This window comes from Sarcophilus harrisii, chromosome 5 (assembly GCF_902635505.1).
Source record: "Sarcophilus harrisii chromosome 5, mSarHar1.11, whole genome shotgun sequence".
Classification (NCBI taxonomy): Eukaryota; Metazoa; Chordata; class Mammalia; order Dasyuromorphia; family Dasyuridae; genus Sarcophilus; species Sarcophilus harrisii.
In genome coordinates, this window is record NC_045430.1 from 111,461,937 (window position 1) to 111,483,647 (window position 21,711).

General features: G+C 34.3%; 1 protein-coding gene across 1 annotated transcript in view; it reads left to right on the forward strand.

The window, feature by feature from the left end:
- DERA (deoxyribose-phosphate aldolase) overlaps positions 1-21,711 on the forward strand; it is a 118,002-nt gene that overhangs the window by 58,088 nt on the left and 38,203 nt on the right. Inside the window, exon 6 of the mRNA XM_012550691.3 lies at positions 3,475-3,603. Coding sequence (XP_012406145.1) covers positions 3,475-3,603 — 129 coding nt within the window. The remainder of the gene's footprint in view (positions 1-3,474; positions 3,604-21,711) is intronic.

Genomic DNA, 21,711 nt, shown 5'->3' on the forward strand with positions numbered 1-21,711 from the left:
TGAGCTTTCCAAACAAACATACAATTATTTATGAAATTCCCATTCCAGGAACCACAAGTCACCCACAAAAGGAAACAAACAACCTATCTTCAGTAAAATAAGCTGCAGGTCACCAGTAAACTCTCCTGATTGTGTCTTTAATTAGTGTAGAACCAGCCATACATCCTCTGAGTGAGCTTGCTTATATTTATATGGCACTTTTAAAGTCTGCAGATTGCATTAGGCATCATATCACTTGATAACCACAGCAACCCTGGGAGGCAAGTGCATGAGGAAACAAATTCAGAGAACTCAAGGGACTACTTCATGATCACACATCAAGAGTTTGAGGCAGGATTTATATTGAAGTCTTCATGACTGGTACTTTTTTCATTATGGACATTCCCTTTCATGGTGCTATCTTTCAATTATAAAATTAGGATCCAAACAAGGATGCTGCTGATAGTAGTCTAAATTGTCATTTATTATTGAACCAATCAACTTAACCAGTGCATGGAAACAAAAGAATGGGAAGAGTCTCTTCAACAACAAATGTTTTTGTCTCTGCACCCTAATGAACACCTTCCAAACTTGGAAAGGTAGTGACTCTTCTTATTAAGGATGATGGCTTGATGAAGAGTTTGGACTTGGGGAAGAAGTAGAGGCATCATATACCATACTGGCAGTACTTACCAAGTCTGGCTTGTCTTTTTCAGTGTCTTCTGTACTGATTTGTGTTTGTGTGTGCCAGTTTTCATTCAGTTTCACTGGGAAATGGGATGATTTTTTTACTTTATATTTGTAAGAAATTGTTTGATCCTAAAAGTCTTATGAGAAGAGGTCACTATTGCAAATTTACTACATTTAGTGACTTTCCCAAAGTCAAAAGATAGCAATTGACAGAGCCAGGATATGGCTCCAAATTAATTCTTTCTATTATATTATATGGACTGGTAAAGGATATGTGTGTATGTGTGTATATAATGCACATACACTGACACACATACATATATACTATACTATAATATTTAAAACATCTATTGTAAGAATTTATTTCTAAGCATCATCTATATCCTAGACATTTCTCAATTTTTTAATATCACTCTTGCTTAATTTTACATTAGGTACATATCTTAAATTATTTATAACCCTTGTGTTGGAATTTCATTTTTATTTGTCAGTCATTGTCAGTAGCTTTCTAATTTATCTTGTTACTGGCGAGATTTTCTTTTCAGGTTGGCAACAAGAGGTGCTTGTGAGCATTTTCTGTAGTAAATTTGAACATCTTGCACTCATTGAAGTTTTATCAAATCTACTGTGTATATCAAAGTGGGTTCCAGTGAATAAACTATGAAGGATTTTCCTGATCATGAAAAATCACCTTTGAATTAATTCATAAAACCATACTCCTTTTAATAAGTAAAAGAACCTTGTCAGTTTTTTTTTTTCCCTGCTTCTTCATTTTACAGATGAAGAAACCAAGGAACAGAGAGTTTATAACTTTTTTTAAAGGTCATACAACTTAATTACAAGCAAGTCTGGAACTAGGTTCTGAGTCTCCTCATTTCTCTTGCAATCCTTTTCCTTTTAGCATGTCTTTCCTATTCTGTTCTCATCTGAAAGATATAGATCAATATCACATTTTTTATGGTCTATAAAAACCCAAATGCTTTTTTTTTTTTAATTTTTAAATTTCCAGAAGAAACCTAGCTCCTACTACTATTGCAGGTTGCTTACTTTTAAGAAAAAAAAAATGATTGTAGAGGTAGATATGAATCCTGTGAGAGCTGTATGTGTACTTTTTGGTGATAGAAGCAAACTAGTTTAGCCATAAGGTTTTACTTGGTGTCTTGAAAACCTGAGTCCTGATTTCTGTTCTATGGTTGCCCATTGATGAGATCTTGGCCAAGTCATCCACCTTTGTGTGTTTCAGTTTTTACATCTATAAAATAGAAATGATAGCTTATTATGATGTTGAAATAGTGTACATAAGGGAGCTTTTGAAAAATGATGCTTTGAAATTTCAAGGGATTACTCATTCTGTTGAGCAATTACTTTTTATGAAGAATTTTTAGAAATGGGAATCTCTTGAACTTATTACTTCATTTGTAATTTCCTCTACATATACAGTTCAGTAGCAATTATAATAAATCTACATCCTGCTTCTCTCCCTTTCCACTAATGTAGAAGAAAATAGGCCATTAGTTTTTCCATCATTTTGCTCATTTATATTGGAAGGAAAGTTACAGTTGAAAATGTTAATGAATATTATGATTTGAGATTGACTAGGTTACATTTCATCCATCTAATCTCTCTGATTGGGATACATTATCCATCTAGTTGCCAAGATACCCATCATTATAATGGCTAGGCAGCGTGCTAAAGCTCTTGGTGACTGATAATGCTTCTGAAGTTAACTGTTAGTCAATAAATACTTATTGAACTTTCATGGGGCTATATTGGAAATATACTGTATGTGTTCCTTTAATTGATCTTTGGGAAATGACTATTCTCAAGAATCTAGAGAAATTTTTTTGTATTTTATGCTAATGACACTTAATAAATAGAGTCGTGGGTCAAATATTTTAAAGCTTGTGATAAGCAATATCTTAAAATATAGTAACCATTTGCTGTAGATATTGTCCTAAAGAGCCTTTGTTTCAACTTCCTTGAAGTCAGGGAACATTTTCTCTCTCACTTCTGTTTATCACAGCGCCTAATACAATGCTGAGCATAGATGGATCCTGATAAATGATTGTTGCCTTACTGATTTAGTATCTGAGTTAATCTGAGCTATGTAGTTAAAGGAAGAAATTATATTTTTCTAAATAATAAATCTATAGTACTACTCTATAACAAGAAAAAAATCAGAAATTTAATTTAGTTAAGTGTTTTATTCTCCATTTAAGCACAGAGTAGTGGGGTTTGTTTTATTTGTTTTTTTAGATGATGATTTTTAAAAACCCAAATACCAGAGAGCTTTTAATTGACCCATGTAATCTCACTAACTTAAAAAAAAAAAAAGGAGTCTATTGCAAGAGGCAGTACCCCTCAGTAAAGGCAATGATGGGGTTCACCAGAAGACTTTTTGGCCACGAATATCTGGAGAATTTTGTTCTCTTTCAGAATTGCATTAGTCATTGGCCATCAGGGCTCAGTCTTTCCCATATATAGCTTATGAAGTACCCTGGCCAACTGAACTCTTAAACCCTTTGCAGAGGATCTTTCAAGAATGTTTTATAGTTTCAAATCAATATTCTATGTCAACTTGTTACCTTTTCTTTTAACTTTTCTGGAAAACTGAAAAAAAAAAAAAGGACTTTTTTGGGACTTAAAGCAAAATTTTCTTTTGGCATATAATAGGTATTGTTAATTTTGAATAATTAAACATGATAAATGTTTTATTTAAATTTTAAATAAACTCTCCTAAACTGCTGCCAAATCATATTGTCAATTGCCTGAGTTTTAAATGCCACATTCTTTTCCCCCCAACAGCTCTGTATGATGAGATCTGTGAGTTTCGCAAAGCCTGTGGAGATGCACACCTCAAAACCATTCTGGCAACGGGAGAACTTGGTTCCCTTACTAACATCTATAGAGCCAGTATGGTAGCTATGATGGCAGGTAAGCAATTGTACTTAAAGGTTTTTGATTTGTTAAAGCAATCAGGGAGAATGATTGAGATTTCCTTCATGATATCCTATCAAAATCCTCTGAAAGTGTGAATCATTTGAAGTGTATTTAGTTTTCTACTTTTGTAGAAATGTGCAATGATCAAAACTGACTTTACATTTATTGTCCTCCTTGACTATGTTGTGACTTCTTTGCTGTGCTATTCATATACAGTAGATGGTGCTCTTGCTCATGAATTGTGTTGAATGCTGCTCATTGATTTTGCTTTTCATCAACTTAAGCAGGAACTTCATCTCTTCCTTATTCTTTTTTTTTTTTAATTTTACACTTTTAGTATTGCCAAAAAAATTTTCACTCTTTGCGATGGCTTATGATTTTTGTTTTAAATGATCTCCAAAAGTTCATCAAGTTCTCTCATTTACTTATTCCAATGTGGGCCTGGGTAGTGTTGACAATAGTACTTTCAGTTCCAAATCAGGAGAGTGTAATCTCTGGCCAAAGGACTAAATTTGATCCTTGGGTCAGTTTAGCCTGCCCTATTCTACTGTCTAGGGGGTAACTTTTGCGGCATTGGGAATGTGGAAGTTAGTTTACGACTCTGAAAATCTCTGAAGGAAAGGATAGAGGAGTTAAGATTTTGAGTAGGGACTTAGAACTACTGCCCTGCCCTAGGGTTGTAAGGATAAAATGAAATAATATATATGATATCAATTTTGAAGTTCTAAAGCAGGAGAGATATTATAAGGCCGAGTGATTAACACATAGTAGATGCTTGCTATAGTTAATTCATTAAGAATTAAAGTAAGGGTAGCTAGATGGCTCAGTGATTAGAACATTGGATTTGGAATCAGGAGCACCTGATACATTTGATACTTAGAAGCTGTGTGATCCTGGGCAAATTATTTAATTGCTATTGCCTTGCCAAAAAAAAAAAAAAAATTTAAGGCAACATGTTATAGTGGGTAGAGTTAGTTTTAAAGCGAATCTTTAATACTACTGTTTAAAACATTTTATAACCTGGTTCCATTCTAACTTTTTAGTCATCATTACAATCCCTTCCAATTACTCTGTAATAGAGCTTCACCATCCCAGTTATAGTTCTCTACAAAATATTTCCTCTCTTGTGTCCATCTCTTTGTATTGGCTAGAATGCTCTGTGTCCTCATTTCTGCCAGTTTCCCTGGACTTTTTCCAAGACTGATTCCAAATCCTACCTTTTGCAGGAGGTCTTTCCTCAGTTTTCCTCAGTTTTTCTAGTTACTCATAACTTACCTCCCCCTCCTGAATTAACTTTCATGTATTTTATATATATATATCTTATATGTATCTGCTCATTTGCATGTTGCCTTTTCCTTTTCTCCTATATGAGAATGTGGGGTTCTTGAGGATTGGGACTGTTTTTGTTTGTCTTTGTATATACTTTGTATACTTAACTAAATGCCTGGATTATAGCAAGTGTTAACTAACATAATGGCTATGTGATCCTGGACAGATCTCCTAAGTGAGAAAGCATTGAAGTAAATTTTGTTTATTGCTCTGCAGCCACATCCCATATCCCACTCATTCAGTTAGAACAGGTCAGTCGGTAATCCTAGATTCAAAGATTTAGAGTGGGGAGGAGCCTTAGAAATTATCAAATCTAAATGTTTTCATTTTACAGATGAGGAAACTGAGGCACACAGAGTTTAAGTGACCCTTCCCCCCAAGTGACATAGCTAGGGTTTGATGTTTATCCAGGCATAGTTCTTCTAATTATTATTATTTTAGAATTGTGGTTTCCAAAGTGGCTACTACCACGAAAGCATGACATAACCTCATAGAGACTATGATCAGCAAATTATATGGTAGAAAGATGGATCGCAGCTCAAACATCCTTGTCTCCCTGGAACTGTTCTCCAATATAACCACCTCACCCACCTTCACCCAGCAAAGACCAGTTACTATCCCATTTCCCCACCTTTTGTTAGACTCTTAAGGTTATAAAATCTCTTAATCTCTCTCCAACTATACATTGTCATTAAGAAAATCTCTTTTTCCTGTTACAGCCATCACCCTGGTATATTTATACCTCTATGTCACTCCTGGTGTGTGTGTGTGTGTGTGTGTGTGTGTGTGTGTGTGTGTATACACACATTTACTTATATATTCATAAGCAAATGAAATGTAAAAAACCAAAAAGCATAACTAAATTAAAAGAAAAAAAACAGCAAAGTACTTTTACAACCTATAGTCTTAGTTGCCATAGTGGATATATATAAAAAAGAAATGCATAGTGCTGAGAGGAATCAGGAAGTACTTCTTTATAGGAGGTAGTACTTGCTCTGAACTTTGATTCTAAAAGGAAGAATTGGATATAATTGGTTACATTGATCTATAGTACAGTAATTCTGTGTGTGTGTGTGAGAGAGAGAGAGAGAGAGAGAGAGAGAGAGAGAGAGAGACAGAGACAGAGACAGAGACAGAGAGACAGAGAGAGATCAAGCTAATCTGTCATAGTTATCAAATATCTGCAGTCATGTTATAATATTCACTGCTTCTTTTTCTTTATATCCACTAGCCATCACTTTAAAAATATTTTAAATTTTGTTAGGAATCAATAAAACTTACCATTCTTTAATTTAAATGTTTTATTCTCCTCCTTTAAAAAAAATAGGATTTTTTTTCATTAATGTCATACTTTTTCTAATCTTCATGATCTTCTAAACATTATTGATAGTGACCTAAAGATATGTGTAGTTCATTTGAGCCAGTTAGCTTTCTAACTATGTAGAGTAAGTTTTCGTTGGCCTAGAATCTCTCGATTTTAACTGTTATGTTCCTGGGAATTTTCACTTTGTAGTTTTCCTTCAAGAGATGATGAGCAGATTCAATCTCATTTTGTCATTCATCTGGTTCTGATAGATCTGGACAATTTTTATTCATGATTTCTTGAAATATAAGTGTGGCTCTTTTTAATCATACATTTTAAGTAGTCTAGTGATTCTTAAATTATTTCTCCTTGACCAGGTCAGTTGTTTTTGAAAGGATTTGGTTTTTTTCTCTTTTTCTTTTTTCTCTATCTTTTAACTTTGTTTTAACATATCCTGACAGATGGGGATATTATATTCTCTTTGCTCCATTCTAATTTTCATGGTATTTATACTTGGGTAAAATTTTGCACCTCTTGTATTAGGTAATTCACTTTCTAAGACTTTCTGCCAAAATTCTTAATTTACTTTTTAAAAAACATCTTTATTAATGTACTGTGTATAAAGTAATAGCAATGTTGTGGGATGATCAGCTGTGAATAAAGCTATTTTGCTATTTCTCATTGTGACATGATCCAAAACTGCTCTGAAGGACTTAAAATGAAAAATGCTATCCATATTCAGCAAAAGAACTGATTGTGTCTGAATATGGAGTAAAGCACTTTTTTTTTTTACTTTATTTTTTTTTGTTTTTTTTGGGGGGGGAGGAGCTATTTTTTTTTTTTTTTTTTGGCTATATAACTTATATGAAAATGTTTTCCATCACTCCACTTGTGCCTTTTCAATGGGTGGATGGGAATAGGGAAGAAGGAATAGAATCTGGTACTCAAAGTTTTAAAAACAAATGTAAAAATTGTTTTACATGTAACTGAGGAAAATAAAAAATATTAAATAAAAACATCTTCATTTCTACTTTGTATTCAAGTTGATTTTATGGTATTACTATGGTTTTCTTTGAGACTTTTTTTTAATAGGTGATGTATAGTTACTCTTTTCTTTTGGGTTTATGTTTTGGATTTTCTATCTCCATAATTGCTCTTTTTATTAAAAGTGTTTTTTGTTATTGTTGTTTATTAATTTTTCCTGTCTTAATTCCTGAATTGTGACTTTTTATTAGGGCAAAATTCTGCACACTTCTGGAAAGAGTATTGAGGCCTTGTATAGTCCTGATCTGTATTATCTGGTGTCCTGTTATTGTATTTTCCAGATTTTGAATGCTATGTTTTTTAAGCATGGGTCGCTGACGGTAGCAAACTGCAACTTTTACCAGGCCCTAAGTAGCGTGATCTAGGTAATAGTCTGATCTTTGCTCTTTTAGTCTGAGTTTTGCAGTCTCTGATATCTGGTTTGAGTGTGAACAACAGACTTGCTGGTTTGTTCCTGAGTAGAGCTCCTCTAGAAAGTTATTTGTTCTTTATTTATTTATTTATTTTTATTTTAGGGTCTTTTTCAGAAAGTGTTCAATGAATTCTTAATGAACACCTATTTTACCTTTTGGTTCTATTACTTCTAGGCAGTTTTCTTTGATGATTTCCTGTAAAATAGTAGGCTCTTTTTTTCATCATAATTTTCAAGTAGTCCAATGATCCTCAGGTTCTCTCTATGTCTAATTGAATTTTTAAATGAGTTATTTTGCTCTATGGAATTTTTTTCCATTTCACTATTTTTTTTTTAAATGAGTTATTTTCTTTTAACCAATTCACAAATCCTACTTTCTTGGGAATTCTTAACCTTTTCCAATTCATAAATTCTGTTTCCCTGCACTTCTTGGGAGTTTTTTTTACCTTTTCCAACAGGAAGTTGTTGCTCTCTTGCAGTTTCTCTTTCCTTTCCCCATTTTAAGGTTTTTAATAGTCTCTTCTAGGAAAGCCTTTTGTGTTGGGGACCAACAATTGTCTGGAGACAGTCTGCTATTAGTCTTCTTGGGGTTGAAAACCTGCTCTCTTTCTGTATAGAAGCTGTTTATTATCCTTTTGATTTTTTTACTCATTTTGTTAAAGCCTGTAGGGTCTGCCTTCAAGGCCAGGAGGTTGCCAGCTTCCTTTGCAGAGCAAGGATAGCTGTCCTGCCAACCGGCTACAAAGAGCATCGAGGTACAGGAGTGCTCTGAGAAAGAGTTCCCTGGAAGTAACTCAGGCCTGCACTGCAGAGCTGAGGAAGTGCCCTGTAAAGAACCCCACTGTGGGGGGTTAATGACTGCCTTGGGGCTAGAGGCTGAGCAATGAAAGTTTTACTACCCCAAGCCAAAGCCTGCCCTGGGGCTGTGGGTATGAGTGGGTGAGCAGCGAATAGCCCTACAGGACTGGAAGTGTCCCTGCTCAGGGAAGCAGAGTCATGCTGGAAAGTTTTACTGCCCCAGGCCAACCCCTCCACTGTGCAGATTAGAAGCTGCCCCAGGCTGTCCCTCCCCCCCCTTGCAGATTTGTAACTGCCCCCTCAAAAGCTCCAAACTGTAGAATGTGGTTGCAGGGCTGTGTTATGGGTTTATCTGACTCACTTCTGGTTTTGGGTGGTTATAGCCAGATCTTGTTAGGTTCTGGGGTTTTTTAGAGAGTCCCCTCTGTTTTTGGCTTTAATTTCTCTAACGGTTTACTGCTTTATAATTAAGGCAGAGCAGTTAGCCTATAGCAGAGTCTCTATACCCCCACCCCTGGTCTGCTTTGGATGCTAGGCTCTCCCTGCCTAGGGTGGTTCCGTTCTTGGCCCCTCAGGACAAACCTTTCCTGGCGATCTTCCAGATTATTTTCTGCTGGTGAGTTATTGTGCTTCTAATCTTCATGAGTTTTACCAGTCAAGCGCTATTTTTGAGGCTGAATTTAATGTTGGTCGTGAGGGCATGAGAAGAGCTTAGAAAGTCACGTGTGCCTTCTCCGCCATCTTGGCTCCGCCCCTAGAAAGTTATTTGACTCAGCTTTTATAAACTAGCTAGAAATCTTTAAAGTTTTAATGACAGGATTGAAGGTTCAGTCCCCAACTACCAGGCAGCAGAGGACTGAATATTCTATCCTGCTTGATTTTCAGAGCTGTAATCTAGTTTAAGAGGTAAAGAGAGTTGCAAATCTAGATGATTTGAACTCAATGAGATCAGTTTATGTATGCACTTAATTATTTTTATCTTATTTTTGATATCAACTTCCTATAATCTATTTTTTTTTTTTTTGTCCTTAGCAGGCTAAAATGGTTTTCCTTGGCAGAGAAAAATAGAAGTAACATAAGAGTTGAAGAATTTTATTTTTATTTTCTTTCAACCAAAAATTTTCACTGTCTTATTCATCCTAAGCTCTAGTACTATCCCCAGATAAAGGTAAAATTCAAAACAAAAACCATATTTGTTATTGTCTTTAGTTTTTCTTAGCAGCTTCAATTCATTCTGGAGGCTTAGTATTCCTGAAATTAATCTCATGGAAATGAGCTACACTTTTGTATTTATCCTCTGTTAATTTGTCCTTGCTTCCATTTTCTATGAATTAAAAAAAAAATCTGTTTGTTATCTGTGAATCCATATCAGTCTCTTTAGAAAACTTCTATTCTCCACCCCCCCTTTATCAAAATTGCCTCTAAGAAATGTCATTAGAATTTATTTCTGAAGACTCCTGATCTAAATGTCCTACCTATATATCCATTCTCTGAAATGTACCTTCCCACAGTCTAGGGGGCATTTCATATTATTCTCTCCTGTAGTTCAAAGATAGGGTTGTCACTTCACCTCAAGGTTTCTATCATTTTCCCCATAGCAATGACTTCTTCCTTGAATAGAGTCTGGGTATGTTCCCTTAATAGTTACCAGGATAAACTTTTAGTTAATTGAATAAATATATTTGAGAAAAAAACAGATGAATTTTTTTTCCAGTTTGGAAAGGAAAATTTAGAATTGAAACCTTTTTTTTCTTTTATAATTCAGGGAGGGAGGAGTTAGAAAAAGTTTTTACTTTGTATGGGTTATATGGATGATATCCCACTTTGTTTTGCTTAAAATGACTCTTATAGCCTGTACTTAAAAAAAAAATCACCAACTGGGACATAGATATAAGTTTCCTAACTTAGAATGCTGCTAAATTGGGCAGGGAAAACAGAAGAGGCACTGAATAGTCAATGAAATTTGGAAGGACTTATATCATCTATGTCACATAAGCCTTTTTAATAGAATGCTAGTAGCTTCCATACTGATTTTATGTTAATATTCTAGTGAATAATTAAAACATTCCTGTTTATTTTTTAATAAAAAGGAAAAAAAATACAAATTGTCTCTGGATTTGTAATGCTACTTACCCTTGCTATTGAACAGTTAGGTGGGGCATCTAACTAGGATTTTAAGCAAGAATAAGTTATATGCATAATTAAAAAGCAAATTTCCTTTGACTTGTACTTTATTCTTTCAGTATTCAAAATTATGAGTTTTAGAAAAGAAATTAAAGCTTTTAAAACTTTTCATGTCATTTTTTTCCCCCCAGGGACATTCTTTAAATGAAAGGAGGATATATTAAGGAGTGATTAGTGATTTTTTTTTAAATTGCTGAAAAAATTCTTTAAAGCAAATTTCTCAAATATGTTAATATTTCTGACTATAAGCACACATTTGGGGAAAGTAGAGAGTTCCTTTCATCATTCACTTTTTAACTCATTCTCCCATGAGTGGAGCATTAGCTTTACTTTAATTGAACAATATTTTCTTCTTAACAGTACAATTTTTAAAAAAAATTTGTTTCCCCAATAACCAGCACAGTATTTGACACACAGTAGGGACTTAATGGTTATTGATCGATTTTTTCCCCTCCAACTTTTATTTATTTATTTTTTCTTTATTAAGGGGACCTTTGGATCTTAGTGGTTGCTGTAAGGGAGAATTTTTTTTTTTCTGTTGAAGACCAATGACCCACAGAAGAGAGACAGAGAGATACCTTCAGAGAGAAAAACACAGACACAAATATACATATATCCTCACAGAGACTTTTGTGCAGAAACTTTGATCCTTTTATTTTCCCTACTAATTGCCTCTCCCCCCCAAAAGCCCATTATTTCATTCTTTATCCTTGTTTATCTTACCTTCCTTCATCAGCCTTAGATCATTCTGAACATTGATCTCCTAAACTATTGTTAATATGTCATACCATGCATTTGACATGCGTGTAATATTTGTGTGTGTAGAGATTCAAACAGACAGACATATAGGGATGTGTGTGCATGTGTGTGTATTTAAACTAAATTCACTGGCAATTTTTCTATGTATCTGCATTGACATCTGCAGACAACTCTTTTTTATTCTTCATCAGAATTGTTTCTCTGTGTCTTCACAATTCAACTTGAGAGTTTTCCTTCCCTTCTAAGCTTATTTCTCTTGTAAAATTTTAGTGTATGAAACTTTACCTAGCCTTCCTCTTTACCTTTCCTAAAATCCAGGGTTTTTATTGTTAAAGTTTATTCTAGCCTCAGTGAGTCCTCCTGATCCATCCCATAGATATAAAATACTCCAGTGTAGGAAGTATTGAACAAAATGTCTGTTAATTGCACCCAGAGCATACTGTTGAATCTGTCTATATAGTTATGGGTTAAATTGGAAATTCAGTCAATGAACAGACTTAATAGAATTTTAGTTCTTTGTTTTTCCATAAAGTTTCTTATGAGATAATGATCACTTGTTCAAAGGAGTAAGCCCCAAGCTCTAGGAAAAAATTTCAGTCTAGCCATGACCAAAAGAATTGGCCCTCTTTTCCAACTTCCCCATCCCATGATTTGGAAAGTCAGACTTTTTTTCCCCTTCCCTTCCTCCCTCTTTTTCTTCCTTCCTTCCTTCCTTCCTTCCTTCCTTCCTTCCTTCCTTCCTTCCTTCCTTCCTTCCTTCCTTCCTTCCTTCCTTCCTTTTTTGTTTCTTTCTATCATTATCATTTTCATAATCATTTTATTATTTTATATCAATATCTGTACTCCAAAAGAAAAAAGAACTATCCATAAAATATACATATTCAAATGAAATTTAGAGACCCCTTTTCTTCTTCCCCCAATTATAGTGCTCAATGACTCCAGTACTTAGATCTATAAATATTGATAATATATAAACTTTGTTTTTCCACCAATCACTGTCCTCAGTCTTCTGGGAAATGAGAAAAACTGTTAAAACATCACTGGAAAATGAGAGGATGAGACCTTTTAAAAAAGGGACCTGGAAAGTCATTTTTGTTACCTTGTTCCCCATATATTGATCTGTTATTGATAAAGATGTGTAACATTCCCCTTGTTTGGCCATAAAGTATGTAAATCATCAATTTTGAGCTCCAGCTTGGCTTGAAGGAAGCCAAGATGCCATCTAGTCCAACCCCATCATTTCACAGATAAGGAAAGTGAAATCTGGAGAACTGTGGCTTATGCACAGTTACATAAATGATTGGTGTGTAATCCAGTATCTAGAATTAATTCCATTTGAGAGGTTTTATGTTTTATGTAGCTCTTTCCTTTCTTAGTGCAGATATTGATTTAATAATAATAAAAAAATAAGGTAACATTTATATAGTGTTTTAAAATTTTGAAATATTATCTCATTTGATCCTCACAATAATTCAGGGAGATGGATGCTGTTATGCCCGTTTTGTAGATGAGAAAATAAGTGACTTGCCCAGGGTCATAAGTTAGTAAATTTCTAAGTTAGGATTCTAACTCGGGTGTTCCTAATTCAAAATGTAGTTCTCTGTCTACCATGCCACCTAGATTGACTTTAAAAAAAAAAGAAGAAGAAGCAGAAGAAGCATTTGTTACTAAATATAGGAAATAAAGTGCATAGAACTTTTTAGAATAAGAAAATCTTTTCAGTTCAGGGAATGACACTAATTTATACATGGCACTCTAGGAATGGCTTTCCTTCCTATATCATCAAGTTTTAATAGTCATTTGCCCCCAAATTTCTTATTATTTCCATCCTATCCTCTGCTCTTGTCTCTTTCTTCAGCCTTTCCTTAAACTTTCACTTATGATTGTTTCTTCTTCTTCTTCCTCCTCCTCCTTCTTTTCCTCTTTCTGCTGCTGCTGCTGCTGAGGAATTTTCTTCCTCAGATTTCTCTTAACACTTTGCATAGATCTGTACTTTCCCCTTATTTCATTCTCCCCTTCATAGTAGTTATCTGTGTAATTGTCCATTCACTACTTTACCCCCATTGAATTATGATCCACATGGGCAAGACCTATGTTATATCTGTGTTTCTTATTATGGCATTTTGCATATTTTTTGCATTTAGTTTAGTAAAATCTACTTACCATTAAAACATCAGCAGAATTATTAAATGTATCAAAATTACTTGACCACATCACAATGGTTTATCATTGAAAGAGAGAAAATGTAAGGATTAACATAGTACAAATGATATACAGATAGCTAATTATTCTGGCATTTAATTACAGAATTAAGCAATGTTTAGCTTGATCATTAAATCTTCAAGTTCTGATTTTCTCTGAGTAGTGACCTAATTCAAACTTGTTCTAGACCTAATACTTCTCAACCTAGCTGGATGAGAATTATGTCTTTGGACTTTAATTTACTTTTTTTTTAGTACTAGTCTCAAGAATTCTTTCTTCCAGTTATTGAGGGAGCAGATAACTCATATCCTTATATGTCTCTTCTACTTGCTAACTTCCCATTTCTAGTTTCTATTAATTCCTAATTGATCTTCCTCTTTTCTTCCTTATACTTCCTTATACTACACTATACCTGGGGGCTCCACTTGTCTTTCATTTCTTTTAGTAGGCATTAGTATCAAATTAAAGTCCAAATAATTGCATAAATGAATAAAAAAGTATTAAGACTGAACTGTGTGACAAGCACTGTGCTAAATAGAAAAGTGAGATAGTCTATCTCTTATGGAGCTCACATTCTGACTGGGGGAGACAGTATGTATGGGAGGCTTCAGCTGCAGGGCAGATGAAAGGGAATCTCTTAATTAACATATACAGACATAGGTATTTGCAAAAAACAGAGAAGCTAATGTTCTAGCTCCAGGAACAAATGTATATTCAACAATATGTGTACACTAAGGAAAGGACTTTTTCTCACCTCATTATAACACCAGTTGTCACCCACACTCTTGTTTGAGGTGATGACTTAATCCAATTCCCTATGTTCCATTTATAATTGGAAAGGGAAAAACATTACATATTGAAAGCAGTGATATCCTGGAAGCAAAAATACTTGTGTGTTATAATTTTGTCTCTTATTTTTATTCATGTTTGTTTGCCAGAAGTCATGCCTTTCTATTCTATGTTAACAAGAACCTCTTAGACACTCACATTTAGAATTCCATTTATTTTTCATTTGTTTTTCGTGGAATAAATGTGTAGAATTGGACCTGGCCAACTCAGAAAATTTTTGTTATCTGAATCAAAAGTATAAGGAGCTCTTTGGCAAAAAGTGACTAACTGTAAACTGTTCTACCCTGGTTTTCTAGATGCCTTTGTATTTTGTAAGTTGTCATTGTGAAGCCCATCTCCCATTTTTGGTAATAAACCTTGCAATAAAATTTTTTCTTTTATACACTAGGGTTTTATGTTTTAAATGTAACCATGTAATCACTTTGGATTTTGACATTTAATAACTCCCCCTGAAATACCTGGGAGGAATTTTACATCTAATTCTCATTTTAAAGGGCTCTAACATTTAATTCCTCCCATGTACTTTAGTGGGAGGAATTAAATGCCAAATTTAAAGTAATTATACATGTAGTGTTAAAAACATCAAATATGCATCAAAAATATCAAATATGGGTTTCAAAGGAAGTTGGGTCAAGACTTAACTTTGTCAACCTGAGAACCTGAAGAGTATGTTCTTTTTACAAGGTGATCACACAATCTAGATTGGATGCCGGATTGAAGAAGAGAGATTTGAGGCAAGGAGACCAATAAGGCTTTTGCTGGAATTAGTTGCGCTAGAACTAATATCACTGCAACATAAGTTAGACCTATCCCTAGATTGGAAACCCAGATTCTTTGCCTTCTGAAATATCAGATTCCAAGCTCTCCACTCCTTTATGGTGGTCTAACCTAGATTTTTGCAAGTCTCCTTACTGATTTTCCTGCCTCAGGTCTCTTCAACAATTTAGTCTGTTCCACATACTGCTGCCAAAATAATTTCCCTTAATCACATCTGACTATGATTTCCCTGTTTAATCAACTCCATTATCTTCTTATTGTCTCTAATGGAGTGAAGTTCAGGAGGATGAGCACCTTTGGTGGAAGGCTTGCAAATCCACTTTTGCTATTCATCCGATTCATCCAACTCTCACTGGTGGCTCCAAGAAGCTGCAGTATGTGCAGTAGCCTCATCTTGGTAAATTGTCTCAGTAGGTGGGCTAACCTATAGGCTTCAAACCTATTAGTGAGTTAAGGAATGTCTACCCCAAGCATGAGAAGACTTCCTCCAATGGAATGGATAGATGAGAGCAATTTGTGCCAGTGACCATAAAAGAAGCTGAAGGTGAACTTGGGCTTGGTCGTACATAGAAAATGCCAAGGTCATCTACTGCCATAGCCAGTGCTGACTTTTGTCCTGCCACTGGACTTTGATGACTTAAGCTTATAACTTTGCCCTTCTCTGTCTCATTTAAATCTAATTCAAGTGCAAGTCAAGACATTACCTAAGATGTCATTGATGCTCCTTGAAAATGAAGGACCAACAACAACATTGTCTCTAGCTTAAAAATGAACTTCTTTGTTTAGTTTTTAAATCTTTACATCACCTGGTCCCAGCCTACCTTTACAATGTTACTGAATATTTTTTTCCTGTATGTTTCTTTCCAACAACACTCTTATTTCCCAACTTTGGAAATAGCTGCTCTACATGTCTAGAATGCAGTCCTTTGTTATTTCTGCCTTATAGATTGCTTCTTTTTCTTTAAAATTCATCTTTGACACCATCTTCTTTATGAAAATTTTCTTTATTCACTAGTAGTGTTTCCCTCACAGTTTCCTTCCTTCCTTCCTTTGAATTTGTGATAGAATCTTGGGATTCACCCAGAAATAGTGAGTATAATATCTGAAAGATGAAAGGATATCAAGGAGTGATCAAAAAGGTCTGAAGAGAACCAAAAAAGACAAACTATAGGACTTTATATTTATTCTTATTAAATTTCATCTTACTAGATTCAGCCTAATGTTTTAAAGGTATATAAGTAATAGATGAAGAAGAGGAGAGAAGAGGGAGTTCACAGTGAATTGCCTCATTTTTTTTCCTGTAAAATATGAGGTGAAGTTCTCAACTGAGAGCACTAGGGGAAGAAGGGTCATGGAAAGTTTGAGGAGGGATGAAAAAGTTTGGTAGAGTCACTGTAGAGAGAGTAGGATAATAAATTGATAAATATGGTATAGAAGTATTTCCTGGCAGCATTCAGGCCCAGTTGTGGTTATATAACATAAATTTATAGTGAACCCATTCAAAACAACTGTGTTATTTTATCTACATTCATCCTCAAAGGCATTCCTCTTATGGACATTCTCAAGTGGAAGTACTACCTCCATGGAGGTGGAAGTCACCACTTTTCTAGATAACTCATTTCACTTTTGGATACCTGAAATGATTAGAAAGTTGTTCCCAATTTGAAATTTAAATCGGACCCTACAATTTCTAGCACTTGATTTTGATTCTGGTCATGGCTCCAGGGAGAATCTTCTAATCTTTCTAATCTTGTCCTTCAGACACTTAAAGGTAGATATCTTCTTCAAACTAAATATCCCTACTTTCTTCAAAATGAGGGGTTTTACAAACTGAAGGAAACTGAAGCCCAGAATGAGGAAAAGATTTGCCCTTTATAATCTGTCTTCAATTTCCCTTTACAGATTTATTTCACATTCTCCTTTAAAAGCTTTATGTTCTGGTCACTATGGTCTACTCTCTCCTTCCCAAATTAGGTCATCTTTCCTGTAGCACTTTGCCTTTTCACAGGCTTCCTTATGTATTTGGAATATGTGACCCCTGGTTTTCTTTCAAGATCAACTCATGTGTCTACCCCCTATGAGATACTCTCTCCTTTTTCAAATAGTCATGATTATATTTAGTAAATGATATATTGTATTTCTCATATAGAAATGTCCTCTTTGAAGGCAATAACTTTTTCTTTATATAGGTATATCAAGAGGATACAATTTAGCATAGTAAATTACACATAGAAGATACTTTAATGAATGCCAGGATTGTATTTTTTAATATTTGTAAATCTTCAGGCAAATACATTTTTAATAGCTCTTACCCAAGAATTTGACGGTTTTATATTTTGAAATATATAAATGTAATTTTTTTTGAAAAGTTGAAGTTTTGGTCCAGAAATTCATATTAAATTTCTGGATATCATCTTAAACCATTCACTTCCCACATCTTTCTCTTATGAAGCTCTTGTCCTTAATGGGCAGCAGTGATGAAGAAAAAAATAAAAACAAAACACCACCTATATACCCCAAATAATTTCTTGTTCAATACTTTAAAATCTTTAAAAATGCTTTCTAGATTTTACTGGCATGATTATTGAGTAGTAGTCACTCAATTACCCTTCCTCTTAATTTTGGGTGGTTTTTTTATTAGGTCTTGTCTATATATTCTGAAAAGATAGTAGACCTTTCTGTTGTTATCAGGGCAGCAATATAACTGTCTTAGTATCCAGTAGATATGGAACAAACTACCTGTCTTTGTCTTTTCTCCCTTTCTGAATAAATTTCTCATGAAATTAAGTAACAGGAAGTAGATGCTTCCTATTCACAAGGGTCAGCCACTTCCTCTTCCAGAAGAGGCTCCTATTTTTTCCTTAGCTTCAGGTATTCACAATATTGGGTATTTTTAGTACCAAAGGTGATAGCAGAGCTATTGACTAATTTTCAACAATGGATTTTGTCATATAGCATCTTATATAAGTGTGACAATAAATTACTCTTTTTTCCTTCCTTCCTCTCTCTTTCTTCCCCCTTCCCCTTTGCCCCCTCGCTCCTCCTTTCCTTCCTCCTCATCTTCCTTCTTCCCTCTCTCCCTCTGTCTCTCCCTCCGTCCATCTCTCTCTCTCTCTTTCTCTCTCTCTCTCTCTCTGGCTCTGGCTCTCCTCTTTCTCCCTCTACCTTGACTGTGTGTAAAATAGAAGCTAATTCTTTGAGTTTCTTTGCTTCTAGATAGAAGACCAGCCTGAGCTTTGAGTTCAGCTAGCAATCATTTGTCATGGCAGAGACATAAAATATCACATGACAAAATTCCCCATGCTCTCTATTTTTGTTGAAACAAATCCATTTGCTGGCCATTCCTCAGGACAACTTTTATATCAAAATGCATGTGAGTTTCTCCGAATTCAGAACTGTCAGTTATTGTCTCACCTCACCATAACCAACCTTTCTCCTTCCTCACATTGGCTTTTAGTCTGTCTTATCAAATTGACTTACTTTATCATCATTATTGTCTTTATTAGTGTTTACATAGCACATTAAGTTTTGGAAAGCACTTTGTATATTATTTCATTTGGTCATGGTTCTTTCATGTTTTCACTATTTCCAATGCCTAGAATAAATTCCTTCCTCCTCTCTACTTCATTCAGTCCCTCTCTTCATTTAAGATGCAGCTCAAGTACCACTTTCTATATGAAGCATTTTAAAAATCTATTTAAACTACTTTTATTTGACTACTTTGTATATATTTGTATTTATGCTCTTTACAAGTGAAACATTTACTATGTGTAAAGTACTGGAGATACAACTAGAAATGACAGTCCCCTGTTCTCAAAGTGCATATGGGAGGTTTTAGCTGTAAATCGGAATTCAGGACCCCGATCAGAAATCATGGACCTCAAAATGCAGTGACAAGGTAGATAATAGTGTCTCTTTTTTATTGTTATTTCCACTGATACAATCATATCAGTTTTCTATATTGAACCATTTGATAATTCCAAAGATTTTGGTGAAAAGAATTTTCTTCTTGAGGTTTTCAAAAAATATGATTATAGTACCTATAGGAGCAAATTCCTAGTTGTAAATAACTCCATAGGGGTTGCAAGATGATGGCTGTGAAGACATCCTAATATATGAAGTACTGAACAAAATCTTTAAATGAATAATAACCTTTTTCATGCATCTGTAGATAGAAAGTATGTTTTAAAATTTAGAGAATGGCTCAGGAGAGTTAAGAGTTAAGTCAGAAACTCAAGCCATGAACAAACTTAATAGCATCCTTATTCTTTTCTTTGTTGCTGTTTGCTAATGTCAGCTCTGTGAATACAGATAAGAAAGTTTCACAGATCCAAGCCAAGACCATAAAAGCAATCCCTGATCTCTATGCTTTAAATAATAAGTTTGCAAGGTTAGCTATGGGGTGAGCCAATCCCTCCTGCAACCCTTTACTTTTTCTTCCCTTTGCTCTGAGATGGCCAATTATATAGCTCAGATACTAAAGCATAGATTTGGAAGTGGAGGCAAGTGATAATACTTTGTCTTCTCATTAATCATTACTCCAGAATTCCTGGAATGTGAGGAGAACCAGTGAAGCATAATTCTCATGTATCAGATATGAGAATGTGTGTGTGTGTGTGTGTGTGTGTGTGTGTGTGTGTGTGTATGAGTGATATGGGGAAAGCTTGGAAGCCATTTTTATGCTGTTATATTTCTTAAACTGATCTGGGGACTGACTCTGGTGCTATGTGGTACAGATGGTTGGCATGAAACTCATTCTAGACATATTTTCCCTAGAAGCACTTGGAAGAATTATAATGCCTATGTTTTTAGCCTTAGAGCCCTAGCTATCATAAAAAAAAAAAATAGCCTTCAGTAAATCTTTCTTGAATCCATTAGCTTGCTGTGAATGTTGACTTCCCTTTTTCTATTATGCTGGCAAACTTACCACATAATATCCATTTGGAGAGCACTTGCTACTAAATGTTGGGTAAAGGGCAGAAAAGACTTTTAGCTCTTGAATATCTAAAAGATAAATTCTTTCCATGGTACTAGAAAGGTTGGCTTTAGCAGTAAGGAAAAAACCAATTAAAGGAATTAGATTAGACAGTGAAGAAATAAAATTATCACTGTTTGCAAATGATATAATGATATACTTAGAGAATCCTAGAAAATCATCCAAAAACCTATTGGAAACAATTAACAGCTTTAGCAAAGTTGCAGGATATAAAATAAACTCACACAAGCATTTCTATATATTACTGACAAAGCCCATCAGCAAGAATTTGAAAGAGAATTCTGTAGACAAAATAAAATACTTGGGTGTCTACCTGTCAAGACAAACTCAAGAATTATATGAATACAATTACAAAACTCTTCTTATACAAATAAGTCAGATCTAAACAACTGGAAAAATATTAATTGCTTATGAGTAGGCAAGCTAATATAATAAAAATGACAATTTTGCCTAAGTTAGGCTACTTTTTCAGTGTCATTACCAATCCATCTGCCAAAAAATTATTTTATAGAATTAGAAAAAATAATAACAAAATTCATCTGGAAAAACAATAAGTTAAGAATATCAAGGGAATTAATGAGAAAGAAAAATACAAAGGATGGTGGCTTAACAGTACCAAACCAAAACTATATTATAAAGTAGCAGTCATCAAAACCATTTGGTAGGGGCTAAGAGTGATAGATCAATTCAATAGATTAAATACATATGACGCAATAATCAAGGCCTATCATAACCTAGTGTTTGATAAACCCCCAAACTCCAGCTTCTGGAGTAAAAATTCACTATTTGACAAAAATTGCTAGGAAAGCTAGAAAATGATGTCAGAAACTTGGTATAGACCTACACCTCCCACTCCATACCAAAATAAGGTCAAAATGGGTACATGATTTGGGCATAAAGGATGCTTCCATAAACAAATTAGGAATGCATGGGATAATTTATTTATAAGATCTTTGGAGAAGGGAGGAATTTATGACCAAAGAACTAGAGAACATTATGAAAGGCAAAATGCACAACTTTCATTACATTAAATTAAATTTTTTTTGCACAAACAGAACCAACAGAAACAAGATTAAAAGAAAAGCACAAAGTTGAGATAAAAATTTTTACAGTCAGTGTTTCTGATAAAGGTCTCATTTCTAAAATATATAAAGAACTGTGTCAAATTTATAATAAGACAAGTCATTCTCCAATTAATAAATGATAAAAGGATATGAAATGACAATTTTCAGATGGCAAAATTAAAGCCATCTGTAATTATATGAAAAAATGCTCTAAAACACTATTGATTAGAGACATACAAATTAAAAAAAAACAAAACTCTGAGGTACCATCTCACACCTCTCAAATTGGCTAATATGACAGGAAAAGATAATGATAAATGTTGGAGAGGATGTGAGAAAACTGGGACACTAATGCATTATTGGTGAAGTTGTGAAATGATCCAAC